This window comes from Electrona antarctica (assembly GCF_951216825.1).
Source record: "Electrona antarctica genome assembly, chromosome: 21".
In the NCBI taxonomy this organism is placed as follows: Eukaryota; Metazoa; Chordata; class Actinopteri; order Myctophiformes; family Myctophidae; genus Electrona; species Electrona antarctica.
This window is the reverse complement of record NC_136802.1, coordinates 21,499,602-21,517,555: the sequence shown is the minus strand read 5'-3', so window position 1 is coordinate 21,517,555 and position 17,954 is coordinate 21,499,602. Positions and strand designations below refer to the sequence as shown.

General features: G+C 44.2%; 1 protein-coding gene across 1 annotated transcript in view; it reads right to left on the bottom strand.

The window, feature by feature from the left end:
* Positions 1-218: 218 nt before the first annotated feature.
* cyp26b1 (cytochrome P450, family 26, subfamily b, polypeptide 1) overlaps positions 219-17,954 on the bottom strand; it is a 43,016-nt gene continuing 25,280 nt past the window's right edge. Inside the window, exons 2-6 of the mRNA XM_079491101.1 lie at positions 7,837-7,955; positions 7,284-7,440; positions 5,710-5,865; positions 3,499-3,783; positions 219-2,990 (exon numbers count right to left, since the gene is read on the bottom strand). Coding sequence (XP_079347227.1) covers positions 2,595-2,990; positions 3,499-3,783; positions 5,710-5,865; positions 7,284-7,440; positions 7,837-7,955 — 1,113 coding nt within the window. The 3' untranslated portion in view covers positions 219-2,594. The remainder of the gene's footprint in view (positions 2,991-3,498; positions 3,784-5,709; positions 5,866-7,283; positions 7,441-7,836; positions 7,956-17,954) is intronic.

The following is a 17,954-nucleotide window of genomic DNA, read 5'->3' as shown; positions in this document are numbered from 1 at the left end:
AAGTAAAGCAGCAAAAAGAATGTCTACTTTCATACATAGTATTATTTTTTTCTCTCTCCATCATAGATATCAGTGGTGTGTTGGTTAAACAAGAATGGACCATCTCTCATACAGGCAGAATCTGGCCATTCCATCGATCGGGCACAAAGACCCTCCAAAGAGAAGAAGTCCCCCCCGTCCGTCCGGCCCCGCCCTCCCCATTCATAGGGAAGCCCCATTGGTCCGTTCTCTCTCTCTCTCTTTGCCAGGCTTCTACTTGTAACCATCTTAGAATTCTGGGCCATGGGGCTGCCCGAATGTCCCCGAGCTCCTAGAATCCTCCAGGTCAGTTCAAAGCGCGCCGTCACGATGGACGCCTGATCAAAAAAAAGTAAACGTAAAAAAGTATTTTCCCCTCTCTGACGACAGAGCAAAACATGCTCTGACAGAGTCCTGATTGTGCAATCACCTTGAATGATAAATCTCTGGTAGCTAATAAAGTGTTGTCCTTCTATCCCCATCAGAAACCACCATCATCACTAGAACATGGAGCTTAGCTTTCTTTCTTTTTGCATTATTTTGCGTTGATTGGAGAAGCAGCAAAGTCAGAACGAACATCGCCTTCTCCGCATAATTCAAAATGGCTGCCCGAAACAGACGACACAAACTTAAAAAGATCACCAGGAAAAACAAAAACAAACACAGAATAAACACAGAATGACAAAAGCGACAATCAAGCAGCATGTATGCGTAGTCCTCCCCAAAACTACTCCGCCCCTCTCCTTCTCCTCATGCCTTTCAAAATCGTTCTATTTTTTTAATTTTTTTTCACTCCGTGATTTCCCGGCCATTGAGAAGAAGTCACTGGCCAACAGACATTAGGTACAATCTCAATGCAACATGGGTACTGTAGTTTTATGGAAGCACATAGGCTGAGCGAGATTACAGAGCAGACATTGTACAAGCGTATCATTTACAATGGTTTCAGTTACTCTAATAATACAAACAGCAACAATAAGTAGGCCTATACAGCTGAAATGAATGTACAAAGTGCTTTACAAAACTCAAAATCAAAGAATGGTGTAGTGTCTGTTCTGTGGTTATGACAGGGAGGGATGTTCAGAAAGCAAGTGGAAACTTGTGTAGTTTAATCATAACCGGTAAACTATACCAAACCCCGGCCTGGTTAAAGGAAACTACTGAAACCACTTTAAACGGTATGTTGTACAGGTCTGTTTAGATAAGGGTAGTCTGTATATGTGCAGTCAGCCACAATTACAAGTGGAGGGAGGGCGAGAGAAAGAAAGAAAGAACTAAAGAACTAAAGAAAGAAAGAAAGAAAGAAAGAAAGAAAGAAAGAAAGAAAGAAATGCTTATTCAACTTAATATCCTGTTCACACCTGAGTTCATACATGCTTTTAAGAAGGCTGGGTCATGCCAGCAATTATGGAACAATATAAAACATGTTTTTTTTCTGGCCTTGGAGAAGTTCATGATAGACACGACACACGAGACAGACACGTGTACACATAATGAGAAAAATAACTTTCATATATAAAGTGTCCCATTTTACATTGCTTCACAATGTTACATCTGTCACCCCTTACTAAAATGAAATGTCCCATCTAGCTTTCTGTTACCACTATACCTCCCTAAAAAAGAAATCCTACGACTATTTATTTATTTATTTGTATTCTTTTCCAATCGGAACCATTTTGATTTTGGACCTGTGCGGCCACTAAAAAGCCAAGTATCTGGTTCGATCCATATCTGCTTACCCTGGTAGAACAACTGGAATGGCCCAAATTGACTTTTGATTAAAACACAAGCTAAACGCTAAACATGTTAGCCTCTTCCATGCTAAACGCTAAGCATGTTAGCCTCGTCCAAGCTAAACGCTAAACATGCTATAGCCTCTTCCAAGCTAAATGCTATAGGCCTACATGTTGCCCTATCCCCTTCCAAGCTAAATGCTAAACATGTTGGCCTATTCCAAGCTAATCGCTAACATGTTAGCCACTTACCTTCCTTCTTCTCCATACCCTGTTTCATCCATCACTCCCTTCTTTCCACTGTCGCTCATTACTCTTTTACCTGGCTTCAACTCGTCCCTCCGTTTCTACAAAATAATCTCCATGCACCATATCTACTTCTTCTTATTTCTCCTCCCCTTGTTGTGCATTTCCTCCCCTGCTTATGCGCTATATTTGAAATTATATTACATAGCTTTTTTTGTTTTTACTTTACATACTTTTTTGTTTTGTATATTTCTTTGACGAAAAAATAAAAATAAAATACAAAGAGAATCTCTAGGCCTATAAACAATGTTTTGGAAGCTTCTACCGTTCTCTTAAGTAAAGTCACGATAATCGACCACGGCGACAAGAGAAGGACTTCTGCTTTTAATTCAGTTTTTTTTCTCTCTCTCTAAAAGGAACCTCATCGGCAGAACAGAGGCGGAGAGAGAAGAATTGGACTTTTCTCCATCTTTCTATCCTTCGCTTCTTCAACTGCGCAATCCCCCAACGTCACCTCAATCCCATCCTCTCTCCTATTCTTCCTGCCATTTCTCCATCGTCTCCTCCTCCTCCTGCTCCCGCGTGCAGGGTGACCCCTCACACGGCGGCCCCCAGCAGCAAGTCCTCGGGCTTGGCCAGGATCTCGTTCTGGTTGGAGTCCAGGCCGTAGAACTTCACCTTCAGGCCGTCCACAGGGTGGACGACGGGCACCATGGTGAGCCGGGGAAAGCTGCGGGTGGCCAGCTCGAAGCGGCTGGTGCTGGCCAGCTCGATGGCCAGGATGCGCAGGAACAGCGTGGCCAGCTGCTTGCCCAGGCAGGAGCGCACGCCGCCGCCGAACGGCAAGTAGTGGAAGCGGCCCTCCTTGTCCTCGGCGCGCTCCGGGCTGAAGCGGTCCGGGTCGAAGGTCTCGGCGTCCCGGAAGACGGACGAGGTGTCGTGCGTGTCCCGGATGCTGTACATGACGCTCCAGCCCTTTGGTATCTGGACCCCCTGGAGAGGGGAACGAGAGATAGAGAGAGAGAGAAAGAGAGAGAGAGAGAGAGAGAGAGAGAGAGAGAGAGAGAGAGATGAGATATCCAATGTAGATAATAAATTGACCATTTGGAGATCGCCACCTGTACCGAAACATCTGGTGACATCTAACTTCCAATGGAGTAGCTAGGACTATAGGTGAAAACAATTCAGAAAACTATAAGAACAAACAATCAGAACCAGTGCATATGGGTTCAGTACCAGGACTATTGGTTTTAAACCAGTGGTCCGGGGACCACCAGTGGTCCTTGAGGAGGTTCCAGGTGGTCCCAGCAAAATGATTGAAAGTTGGTAACAAAATGGACTCTAAATCTCATCAAATGGTGGTCTGTGGCTCAAATGCTGAATAAATAATGGACCTTTCTATGAAAAAGGTTGAAAACCACTGCTCTATGGGACAGACAGACAGACATACAGACAGACAGACAGACAGACAGACAGACAGACAGACAGAGGATTGACTCACGTCCAGCTCAAAGGTCTGCATGGCGGTGCGGTAGCCCCCCGAAACGGGCGTGTACAGCCTCAGCACCTCCTTGATGACGCAGCCCAGGTACTTGAGGCTCACGATGGTCTCCAGCTGCAGGTCTCCCTCGGGACACAGGCAGCCGTTGTGCAACAGGCCGCGGGTGCGCAGCTCCTCGCGCAGGCGCTCCAGCACCTCGGGGTGGCGCAGCAGCTGCATGATCAGAGACGTGCTGGAGCTGGCCGTGGTGGCGAAGGCGGCGAAGATCAGCTCTATGGTCGACTCCTGGACGGATGCACGGATGGACGCAGAGAGAGAGAGAGAGAGAGAGTCGGTTCATTTAGTCCAGTGGTTCCCAAACTTTGACACTAATTATCCCGCCCACCCCCATTTGAAAAGATATGCCAGGGACCCCCATAAGAGAAGAGTTTTACGGCTCTAGCAGTGATTCTCGACGTGTTCAATTTCAAGGACCCCCAGTTTGACATGCATTGGTCTACGGACCCCCACTTAATGGTATTTCTTTCTGAGACCCCCAATTTATATTGTAAAATAACGCGTCCATTTGGTTCCATGTGGGTCCATTTGTACACTCTCAGAGTTACAGACCCATAAGGGTCCATTTGGTTCTAAACTATCATTTAGCTGGGGAACCCCTGGAATTTCCTCAAGGACCGCTGGGGGTCCCCGGACCCCACTTTGGGAACCACTGATTTAGTCAATTAGTCAGTTTATAAGTCAACAGTGTATACTTTGCAGACTTAGATTAGACCACAAGCCGGTCCCGCTCTAGCGCCACGTGGGGGAAAAAAAGAAAGAAAAAAAAGGGTAATGGCTGTTTGATGACGTTGCGTAGAGTGGTCCGAATGGGCAAAAGAGGTGGCTGAAATGTGCCTGAATAATGCGTTTTATATTAACTGTACAATATGTGAAGACATTGAGGGTGGGATAATAAGCTTAGACCCAAGTCAGAGTCGACCCTATTCTGATAGCGAGATTATTAAACATCGTTGCTGTCAGGCATAATTGCTGTCAACATAACTTTTTTTGTGAATTCATTTTATTTGGGCATGGGGTTTCAGCGCAATCGCAGCCTCTTTGACAATCATGTCAAAAAATGAAAGATGTGAATATGTGAAAACAAAATAGTGAAGGTTCATTGTTCCGACCTCCCATTGTTCCAAAATTACTAACCAACCTTAATGCATGTTCGCCAACCAGCAGTGCATGTTCGCCAACCTTAATGCATGTTCGCCAACCAGCAGTGCATGTTCGCCAACCTTAGCGCATGTTCGCCAACCAGCAGCGCATGTTCGGCAAACTTTCCGCATGTTCGGACTAACGGGACTTTGGATCTATGGGCAGTCCCCATTTTCGGGCCCATATCCAACGTCTCCTGAAAGTTTAGTGCCATTCGCTGCAGCCGTTCTCCTGCTAAAGTCGCTCGCAGATACACTGCAGTCATAACAAGCTCTGGTCCCCCGCACGGGGGGATCGTGAGGGTAATAAGAGGTCTAATTTTCTTAATTCATTTGGAAATGGATGGAAAAAGATGCCGTTACTAATGGCTTGAGCCCAAACTGAGGGAGCCTAGTACACACATTAGGCGCATATTAAGCTTTATTAGGTTACATAACTCCCAGAAACGTGGTCAAAACGTCATTGCATCATTTTCCAAAACGTACACACAGCGCACCATCGTCAAACACCGGCTGCGTTGCTACTTTCCAAAAAAAGATAAATCAATTATTTTTTAGTTGAGTTTTCAGTTCGTTGTTTTAGGTAGGCTACAGTGTTTCCATCCAATAACAACATTGTGTGTCTGTGTGCGTGCGTGGGTGTGTGCGCGTACGTGCATGCATTTCTCTGTGTGTGAGTGTGAGTGTACAGGAGGCCTCATTCAGACCCCTGGCGGGGGTAGTGTTGACTTATTTTTGGCCCTGGACTCAACCCAAAAAACCTCAGAGAGAGAGAGAGAGAGAGAGAGAGAGAGAGAGAGAGAGAGAGAGAGGGTAAGAGGGAAAGAGAGAAAGAGAGAGGGAAAGAGAAAAAGCGAGGGAGAGAGAGTAAAGTTTCCACAAAATTCCTTAGAATTAGTCTAATAGGTAAATACAGGGTGTGCCTGTCTGTGTGTCTACGCTGCTGAGTGAGTGTGTGTGTGTGTGTGTGTGTGCCTGCCTGCGTGCGTGCGTGCGTGCGTGCGTGCGTTACCTTGAGTTCCTGCATGGTGAGTTCAGTGCCGTTCTCCTTAGCGCTTTCCATCAGAACGTCGAGTGCGTCACTGTAATCCTTCCCCTGGGAACACAAAGGCTTCTCTCTGATGGCCTTCTCTATCCCCTTGTGGAGCAAGTCCCGCGCACGGATACCCTGAACACACACACACACACACACACACACACACACACACACACACACACACACACACACACACACACACACACACACACACACACACACACACACACACACACACACACACACACACACACACACACACACACACACACACACACACACACACACACACACACACACACACACACACACACACACACAAGGGACATTAGTAACATTTACCAACTAGTCGATTTAACATATTGTTCTGCATCTGTCCTGCGTTTATTGTGTGCATGTCATAAGTGCAGCACATTGAATGCTATCATGGTGTCCATATCAAATAAATGTGTTTGAAAAATGGAATTTCAAGAGTTCCAAGCTAAAATGTCTGTGGTTACCACCAGCTGTTTCCAGGAAACCCACCAAATGAATTCAGATGAGCGCGCAGTAAAAGCCCTAAGTGTTACTTTATCCATTTGTAAGTGTACAAATATACACTCTGCATTTGTACACTCACAGTTAACCAAGCTGCAGTCCTGAACTTAATTTAATGAATAAAACATTACTGTAACCCAAGGGTTTGCAAACTTTTCCCCAACTTTTCCCCAAACATTTCCCCAAAATAATCATATTTTGAACTGGGGACACCCCACCCTGACAGAAATTGTAGGAGTTGAGCCATACTGTAGCATATAGGTTTAATCGGTTACACCGATAAAATATTGTGAAAATACTAAATAGCCGATCTACAAGGCATTGTGAGCTTATTGTAGTTCTGTGGAACAGAGTCAAATTAATGTAATACATGCAATTCCAAGTGCTTGTCAGGGTGTGGGGGGGATAATTTTCCTGGGTCCCTGACAAATTATTTTTGTCAGGAAACCAGGATGTGTTTTGGATCCAAATGCAGAACTAATTTCAAAGTAGAAGCAGCTGGGAGACCAAGGAGGACAGGATAGCAAATACTTTACTTTACTTAAATCATAATGCAAATCAAGGTACACCTGATAGGGCGATTAAACGGAACGCATCGAATGCATCTTTGTATCTTCATGTCGCTGGCTTCCATTGACAATGAATGGTAGACTGTATGTATGCATCTGCCCGTGTGAACGCAGCAAGAGAGCAGTCACAGACAGTCTTAATCCATTCATGGCGGGAACCCTTTTGTTGTTTGAAGCATTATGATCTATACAAGCTCGTAGTGCGGCACTGAGTGTCGCGCTACAAGCTTGTAGATCTGCTATTTTTGAAAATCTTTGAATATATATTCCTTCAGAGCGAACGTTTTTAACGTTTCTTTGCTTCTGGGGGGTCCCTGGAACAACTTTATTTTCAGATGGGGGTCGGCGGCCAAATACATAAAGTGCAGGCTAACAGACCCCAGGACGTGACGACAAATTTGATGACGTTTGGAATAAGGGCCGTGTCTGTCCGTGCGTATATACCTTCCTGTAGCCGGTGAAGGGCAGGTCGATGGGCAGGGTGAACACGTTGTCCACAAAGTCCTGGAAGGTGGAGAACAGGTGTTCCAGGTCCTCCTCGGACACCCTGAAGCCCAACAGCACCCGCACTGCCATGGTGAAGGACAGACGCTGGCTCTCCCTGGACAACACAACACCAGTACAACTGAGTATAGGACACTTTACTCCCTGGACAACACAACAGCAGTACAACTGAGTATAGGACACTTTGCTCCCTGGACAACACAACACAACACCAGTACAACTGAATATAGGACTCTATCTGTCTATCGTCCGATCAAGTAATACAGTATGGTGTAGTGCAATTGCGTTGGGGCCCAGAGGCATTTGGGGCACACCGCCGTCCACCCATGCCGTCTGTAAAATAAAATTATAAATACACACACACACACACACACACACACACACACACACACACACACACACACACACACACACACACACACACACACACACACACACACACACACACACACACACACACACACACACACACAGAGGGAGAGAGACCCTATACCTGTAGACGTTGATGGGTTCGGGGTTTGAACTCCATATTCGTAGACTCTCCTGTATGACCTGCTGGATCTTTGGAAGGTACGACTCCAACGCCTCATGACTGAACACCTTGGCAAACACCTGGACAGAAAGACAGACAGAGGAGGAGAGATGATACAACGTTTGCATGTTTCAAACCTTTGAAATAATATCTTAATATACAGGGTTTATTGCCGTCGGTATACAGTATAGCGCTCTGTTTTTCATTGTGTTTTTGTTTATTGATTGATTGATTGATTGATTGATTGATTGATTTGCGTGATTGATTGATTGATTGATTGATTGATTGATTGATTGATTGATTGATTGAATACTTTATTAGTAGGTAAAGTAGGCCTAGATGTGTCATTTGAGAACTCCACAGGTCATGCCATTGGCAAGGCAGTGGATTGTCGGAACATTGTCAGTGTGAAAGCAGGGCATTTGCAAAGGTTGTTATGTAAATGCTATTCAGATTCTTTATTACAATGAAAAGAAGTGTCGAAAAGTGACGCTTGTTTTCAGTAACAAAAGAGAAGAATTAGCAAGGCTAACAGTGAAAAGAACCTTGGGGAAAACAAGTATTTCCAGAAGAAATGCAGGAAAAGTTAAAGTAAAGTGTTGGAATGGCACATCTGTATAACAGATCTGATCATGCAGCTGCATGATCAGAGACGTGCTGGAGCTGGCCGTGGTGGCGAAAATAACGGGTCCATTCGGTGAAAACCGATTCAATAATTTGGATTATTTTGAGAACGATCCGATACCGATATGGCATTTTTATGGCCGATTCCCATTATGCTAGCGACTATATGGTGCATCCCTAATGTAAACCCCTTGTACACTAATGTAAACCCCTTGTACACTAATGTAAACCCCTTGTACACTCTAATGTAACCCCCTTGTACACTAATGTAAACCCCTTGTACACTAATGTAAACCCCTTGTACACTAATGTAAACCCCTTGTACACTCTCAGAGTTACAGACGGCCCGTTTGCCAGTGGATCGCCCGGCCGGCGGTCCACGGACCACACATTGAGAACCACTAGAGGTCGTGGAAGGTTCATATTATATAGATCACACGCATGTGTGCATCAGTAACGCTTTAATCCATTTAGGACTGAGCCCAGACTCTACTAAATGTCTTCTAAATCATGACAGTTTTCTGAAGAACCCATGTTTCTGTTATCAGTGGTTCTCAAGCTATTTCATGTCAATGAGCCCCAAGCCTGAGGAAGGTCGCAAGACCGAAACGTTGCTCTGCTCTTTAAATTAATTAATTACATTACATTACATTACAGTCATTTGGCAGACGCTTTTATCCAAAGCGACTTACAATAAGTGTATTCAACATAGGTAGGGAACAAAAACTACTAATCACCAGAAGTCTTTAGTGCATTTTCTGCAAAAACAAGCAACCAAGAGTATACCTAGCGCTAAGGTAAAAGTGCAATATATCAGCTACCTATTTCCTTAACCGGATGAGACAAAATAGCTAAATCAAATGAGCATGAGCTAAAACAATTAAGTGTATCGACTAAACAAGATCCAATAAACAATACAACAATAGAAAACAAACGTTCGTACAACTAGTTAACAACAAGTAGGTCAGGCAGAGAGGAAGGGTAGTGTTTCCTGAAGAGGTGGGTTTTCAACCTGCGGCGAAATATGGGCAGTGACTCTGCTGTCCTAACATCAGTGGGGAGTTCATTCCACCACTGTGGGGCCAGAACAGAAAAGAGTCGTGACCGTGTGGATCGGCCAGAAGGACCCTTGAGTGACGAGGCAATCAGTCGCCCCGAGGTGGCAGACCGAAGTGGTCGGGCAGGGGTGTAGGCATCGACCATAGCCCGGAGATAGGAAGGAGCTGTTCCTTTCACTGCCCTATAGGCTAACACCAGGGTTTTGAACTGGATGCGGGCCGCTACGGGGAGCCAGTGTAGAGAACGGAGAAGGATGGTTGTGTGGGAGAACTTGGGGCGGTTGAACACCAGACGAGCCGCAGCTTTCTGAACAAGCTCCAGAGGTCTGATGGCAGATGCCGGAGCACCAGCAAGGAGGGAGTTGCAGTAGTCCAGGCGGGAGATGACGAGAGCCTGGATGAGCACCTGGGCTGCCTTCTCCGTGAGGAAGGGGCGAATCCTCCTGATGTTGTAGAGGAGGAATCTGCAGGACCTTGTCACTGATGCGATGTTTGCCGAGAACGTCAGTTGATCGTCCAGGGTCACACCCAGATTTTTCGCAGTCCGAGTTGAGGTCACCACAGCATTATCAATGGTGATGGCCATGTCTCGGTGCGGACAGCCCTTCCCCGGGAGGAACATCAGCTCGGTCTTGTCCAGGTTGAGCTTCAGGTGGTTTGTCGACATCCACGCCGAGATGTCAGCCAGACAAGCAGCAATGCGTGCCTCCACTTGGGTATCAGAGGGGGGGAATGAGAGGATCAGCTGGGTGTCATCGGCATAGCAGTGGTAGGAAAAGCCATGGGAGTGGATGACAGCACCCAGAGATGTAGTGTAGAGAGAGAAAAGAAGAGGACCCAGAACCGAGCCTTGGGGAACCCCAGTTGTGAGCCTGTGTGGTTCTGACACAGACCCTCTCAGCATCACCTGGTAGGAGCGACCCGTCAGGTAGGATGCAAACAGGGAGAGTGCAGAGCCTGAGACACCCATCCCCTCGAGGGTGGAGAGGAGGATCTGATGGTTCACCGTGTCGAACGCTGCAGACAGGTCCAGGAGTATCAGGACGGAGGAGAGAGAGTTCGCTCTAGCGGCATGGAGCGACTCCGTCACTGCCAGCAGGGCAGTCTCTGTCGAGTGACCCACTTTGAAACCAGACTGGTTGGAGTCCAGGAGGTTGTTCTGGTGGAGATAGGAGGACAGTTGTTTAAAGACAGCACGTTCGAGAGTTTTAGATAGGAAGGATAGAAGGGAAACCGGTCTGTAGTTCTTGATCTCAGAGGGGTCAAGTGTCGGTTTCTTCAGGAGGGGGGTGACTCTGGCAGTCTTGAAAGTAGAGGGAAAGTAGCCAGATGTCAGAGAGGTGTTAATAAGGTGGGTTAAGAAGGGAAGAAGTTCAGGTGCAATAGACTGCAACAGAGTGGTTGGGACCGGGTCCAGAGAGCATGAGGTGGGGCGACTAGAGGTAACAAGGAGAAGGACCTCGTTAGGGGAGAGGGGAGAGAAGTGGGATAGAGAGGGGATGGGGGGGGGAAGAGGAGTAGATGAAGGTAGAGAGGGGGGGGTGGCAGGCAGACGGGTGTGGGCAGTGCGCAGGGCACCAGCCGGGGGAGGAGGGAAGGAGGATCGGATATCGTTCACCTTCTTGTCAAAGAAGTTGGCGAAATCGTCAGGGAGGAGGGACGAGGAGGGAGGAGGGGGTGGTGGTTGTAGGAGAGAGGAGAAAGTTTCAAAGAGTTTTTTAGGGTTGGAAGCAGAAGCCTGAATTTTAGTGCAGAAAAAAGCAGCTTTAGCAGCTGATAGAGAGGAGGAAAAAGTAGAAATGAGAGATTGGAAGGTGAGAAGGTCCTCCGGGAGGTTGCCCTTTCTCCATTTGCGCTCAGCCGCTCTCAGGCTCCGTCTCTCAGTCCGCACTGAGTCCGACAACCAGGGGGCAGGTGGAGTTTGGCGTGCAGGCCTGGTGGTGAGGGGACAGAGATGGTCGAGAGAAGAGGATAGAGTAGAGAAAAGAAGATCTGTGGCGGTCTCAGGGGATAGAAGAGCAAAGGATTCAGGGGCAGGGAGAGCAGAGAGAACAGAAGAGGAAAGATCAGTGGAGGAAAGTGAGCGAAGATTGTGACGTGAGGAAATCATGTGGGTAGGGAGGGGCTGTGAGGGGGGAGAGGAGAGAGAGAGAGAGTAGGACATGAAGTAGTGATCAGAGAGTTTCTTACCCTTTTCACTGGAAAGAGGAGTGACAGACAGGTTAGCAATAGAGCAGCCTCTGGTGAAGATCAGGTCCAGTTGGTTGCCCGCCTCATGGGTAGGAGGAGATGGGGAAAGAACTAGGTCAAAGGCGGCGAGAAACGAAAGTAGTGGGTCTAGCTGCTTCTCAGTCGGGAGGTTGAAGTCACCCAGAAGGATGAATCCAGAGCCATCGACAGGGAAGTGGGAGACTAGATGGTCCAGCTCCTCCAGGAAGCCACCAGCAGGGCCCGGTGGGCGATAAACAGCTGCAATGGTGAGCTTGACTGGATGAGAAACAGTGACCACATGAAATTCAAATGAGGTAGGAGAGAATAGTGACAGTGAAACAGGAGAGTATTTCCATTTTCTGGAAATGAGCAGACCAACCCCACCACCTGTCCGCACGGCTCTGGGAGTGTGAGAGAAAGAGTACACATCTGACAGAGCCGCGGGCGTAGCAGTGTTTTCTGGTCTGATCCAGGTCTCAGTCAGAGCAAGAAAGTTAAGGGAGAGCAAGGATGCGTAGGCTGAGATGAAAGCAGATTTGCCTTCCACCACAGCCGAGTGGCAATTCCAAAGCCCTCCCGTTACCACTTGCTCGACGTGAGTTGAAAGAGTAGGATAGATGAGATTAGTTGTGTCGCGACATCTGGGTGTAACCCAGTGTTTGTGCGACCGCCAGGAAGAAGAGAGGACAGGAATAGGAAGAAAACACATTGTAGATCACTAAACATATACTACAATACACTACTATATCTATCACACTACTATATATGGCACTAATCAATGCTACAGCTTATCGTTCAGTGACGAAGTCGGACTTTGACAAAGTCGCCTGTCGCCTTTGTTCGCCTGGCCTTCGTTTGCTGGCCGCCGCTTAACAGCTGACGCTTTCAGCTGGTGGTATAAGGCCACTCCAACTGATTGCTAATCGTCTGCCAGGAGTGCTGGCTAAACCACTCACTTCACACTTCACAAGGAAATCAAGTGGCCTATACTACTTATCAAGTGGCCTATTACAGGGTGAAACTAATTAAACTAGTCTACTAGCCTACTGTTTGAACACAAACAATACAACTATAAACTACTGACTACCACACAAGCTAATAATATAATACTAATACAAAAGCACTTAGAGTTACACTAACAGCAGTTTGCTAAAATACAGAATAATGCTACTTACTCAACTAGACAGGTCAGGAGCTCTGTTCACTTCAAATGTTGGTTATACACTGAAGAGAATACTCCCAGCCTGGCTACTTATCACTTGAGTTGTGCTGGCTAAACCACTCACTTCACACTTCACAAGGAAATCAAGTGGCCTATACTACTTATCAAGTGGCCTATTACAGGGTGAAACTAATTAAACTAGTCTACTAGCCTACTGTTTGAACACAAACAATACAACTATAAACTACTGACTACCACACAAGCTAATAATATAATACTAATACAAAAGCACTTAGAGTTACACTAACAGCAGTTTGCTAAAATACAGAATAATGCTACTTACTCAACTAGACAGGTCAGGAGCTCTGTTCACTTCAAATGTTGGTTATACACTGAAGAGAATACTCCCAGCCTGGCTACTTATCACTTGAGTTGTGCTGGCTAAACCACTCACTTCACACTTCACAAGGAAATCAAGTGGCCTATACTACTTATCAAGTGGCCTATTACAGGGTGAAACTAATTAAACTAGTCTACTAGCCTACTGTTTGAACACAAACAATACAACTATAAACTACTGACTACCACACAAGCTAATAATATAATACTAATACAAAAGCACTTAGAGTTACACTAACAGCAGTTTGCTAAAATACAGAATAATGCTACTTACTCAACTAGACAGGTCAGGAGCTCTGTTCACTTCAAATGTTGGTTATACACTGAAGAGAATACTCCCAGCCTGGCTACTTATCACTTGAGTTGTGCTGGCTAAACCACTCACTTCACACTTCACAAGGAAATCAAGTGGCCTATACTACTTATCAAGTGGCCTATTACAGGGTGAAACTAATTAAACTAGTCTACTAGCCTACTGTTTGAACACAAACAATACAACTATAAACTACTGACTACCACACAAGCTAATAATATAATACTAATACAAAAGCACTTAGAGTTACACTAACAGCAGTTTGCTAAAATACAGAATAATGCTACTTACTCAACTAGACAGGTCAGGAGCTCTGTTCACTTCAAATGTTGGTTATACACTGAAGAGAATACTCCCAGCCTGGCTACTTATCACTTGAGTTGTGCTGGCTAAACCACTCACTTCACACTTCACAAGGAAATCAAGTGGCCTATACTACTTATCAAGTGGCCTATTACAGGGTGAAACTAATTAAACTAGTCTACTAGCCTACTGTTTGAACACAAACAATACAACTATAAACTACTGACTACCACACAAGCTAATAATATAATACTAATACAAAAGCACTTAGAGTTACACTAACAGCAGTTTGCTAAAATACAGAATAATGCTACTTACTCAACTAGACAGGTCAGGAGCTCTGTTCACTTCAAATGTTGGTTATACACTGAAGAGAATACTCCCAGCCTGGCTACTTATCACTTGAGTTGTGCTGGCTAAACCACTCACTTCACACTTCACAAGGAAATCAAGTGGCCTATACTACTTATCAAGTGGCCTATTACAGGGTGAAACTAATTAAACTAGTCTACTAGCCTACTGTTTGAACACAAACAATACAACTATAAACTACTGACTACCACACAAGCTAATAATATAATACTAATACAAAAGCACTTAGAGTTACACTAACAGCAGTTTGCTAAAATACAGAATAATGCTACTTACTCAACTAGACAGGTCAGGAGCTCTGTTCACTTCAAATGTTGGTTATACACTGAAGAGAATACTCCCAGCCTGGCTACTTATCACTTGAGTTGTGCTGGCTAAACCACTCACTTCACACTTCACAAGGAAATCAAGTGGCCTATACTACTTATCAAGTGGCCTATTACAGGGTGAAACTAATTAAACTAGTCTACTAGCCTACTGTTTGAACACAAACAATACAACTATAAACTACTGACTACCACACAAGCTAATAATATAATACTAATACAAAAGCACTTAGAGTTACACTAACAGCAGTTTGCTAAAATACAGAATAATGCTACTTACTCAACTAGACAGGTCAGGAGCTCTGTTCACTTCAAATGTTGGTTATACACTGAAGAGAATACTCCCAGCCTGGCTACTTATCACTTGAGTTGTGCTGGCTAAACCACTCACTTCACACTTCACAAGGAAATCAAGTGGCCTATACTACTTATCAAGTGGCCTATTACAGGGTGAAACTAATTAAACTAGTCTACTAGCCTACTGTTTGAACACAAACAATACAACTATAAACTACTGACTACCACACAAGCTAATAATATAATACTAATACAAAAGCACTTAGAGTTACACTAACAGCAGTTTGCTAAAATACAGAATAATGCTACTTACTCAACTAGACAGGTCAGGAGCTCTGTTCACTTCAAATGTTGGTTATACACTGAAGAGAATACTCCCAGCCTGGCTACTTATCACTTGAGTTGTGCTGGCTAAACCACTCACTTCACACTTCACAAGGAAATCAAGTGGCCTATACTACTTATCAAGTGGCCTATTACAGGGTGAAACTAATTAAACTAGTCTACTAGCCTACTGTTTGAACACAAACAATACAACTATAAACTACTGACTACCACACAAGCTAATAATATAATACTAATACAAAAGCACTTAGAGTTACACTAACAGCAGTTTGCTAAAATACAGAATAATGCTACTTACTCAACTAGACAGGTCAGGAGCTCTGTTCACTTCAAATGTTGGTTATACACTGAAGAGAATACTCCCAGCCTGGCTACTTATCACTTGAGTTGTGCTGGCTAAACCACTCACTTCACACTTCACAAGGAAATCAAGTGGCCTATACTACTTATCAAGTGGCCTATTACAGGGTGAAACTAATTAAACTAGTCTACTAGCCTACTGTTTGAACACAAACAATACAACTATAAACTACTGACTACCACACAAGCTAATAATATAATACTAATACAAAAGCACTTAGAGTTACACTAACAGCAGTTTGCTAAAATACAGAATAATGCTACTTACTCAACTAGACAGGTCAGGAGCTCTGTTCACTTCAAATGTTGGTTATACACTGAAGAGAATACTCCCAGCCTGGCTACTTATCACTTGAGTTGTGCTGGCTAAACCACTCACTTCACACTTCACAAGGAAATCAAGTGGCCTATACTACTTATCAAGTGGCCTATTACAGGGTGAAACTAATTAAACTAGTCTACTAGCCTACTGTTTGAACACAAACAATACAACTATAAACTACTGACTACCACACAAGCTAATAATATAATACTAATACAAAAGCACTTAGAGTTACACTAACAGCAGTTTGCTAAAATACAGAATAATGCTACTTACTCAACTAGACAGGTCAGGAGCTCTGTTCACTTCAAATGTTGGTTATACACTGAAGAGAATACTCCCAGCCTGGCTACTTATCACTTGAGTTGTGCTGGCTAAACCACTCACTTCACACTTCACAAGGAAATCAAGTGGCCTATACTACTTATCAAGTGGCCTATTACAGGGTGAAACTAATTAAACTAGTCTACTAGCCTACTGTTTGAACACAAACAATACAACTATAAACTACTGACTACCACACAAGCTAATAATATAATACTAATACAAAAGCACTTAGAGTTACACTAACAGCAGTTTGCTAAAATACAGAATAATGCTACTTACTCAACTAGACAGGTCAGGAGCTCTGTTCACTTCAAATGTTGGTTATACACTGAAGAGAATACTCCCAGCCTGGCTACTTATCACTTGAGTTGTGCTGGCTAAACCACTCACTTCACACTTCACAAGGAAATCAAGTGGCCTATACTACTTATCAAGTGGCCTATTACAGGGTGAAACTAATTAAACTAGTCTACTAGCCTACTGTTTGAACACAAACAATACAACTATAAACTACTGACTACCACACAAGCTAATAATATAATACTAATACAAAAGCACTTAGAGTTACACTAACAGCAGTTTGCTAAAATACAGAATAATGCTACTTACTCAACTAGACAGGTCAGGAGCTCTGTTCACTTCAAATGTTGGTTATACACTGAAGAGAATACTCCCAGCCTGGCTACTTATCACTTGAGTTGTGCTGGCTAAACCACTCACTTCACACTTCACAAGGAAATCAAGTGGCCTATACTACTTATCAAGTGGCCTATTACAGGGTGAAACTAATTAAACTAGTCTACTAGCCTACTGTTTGAACACAAACAATACAACTATAAACTACTGACTACCACACAAGCTAATAATATAATACTAATACAAAAGCACTTAGAGTTACACTAACAGCAGTTTGCTAAAATACAGAATAATGCTACTTACTCAACTAGACAGGTCAGGAGCTCTGTTCACTTCAAATGTTGGTTATACACTGAAGAGAATACTCCCAGCCTGGCTACTTATCACTTGAGTTGTGCTGGCTAAACCACTCACTTCACACTTCACAAGGAAATCAAGTGGCCTATACTACTTATCAAGTGGCCTATTACAGGGTGAAACTAATTAAACTAGTCTACTAGCCTACTGTTTGAACACAAACAATACAACTATAAACTACTGACTACCACACAAGCTAATAATATAATACTAATACAAAAGCACTTAGAGTTACACTAACAGCAGTTTGCTAAAATACAGAATAATGCTACTTACTCAACTAGACAGGTCAGGAGCTCTGTTCACTTCAAATGTTGGTTATACACATGAGTGTAATTAATGCATTGTGCATTGTGCATTAATGCATTGCATTAATGCATTAATGCATTAATGCATTGTGCATTAATGCATTGTGTGGGTGTCCCTCCTTTCTTCTACTGTATGTCAAAGGAGCCCCAAAATTATATGTAATTGGCCGTCGACTCAAATCTGAAAATATGTTGTTTCAGGGACCCCCCATCTGAAAATATGTTGTTTCAGGGACCCCCCAGAAACAAAGATATGAGTTAAAAACGTTCGCTGTTGTGAAAGAATACATATTCAAAGATTTGTGCCACATTTTCATGATTAAAAAAATAAATAGCAGATCTACAAGCTCGTAGCGCCG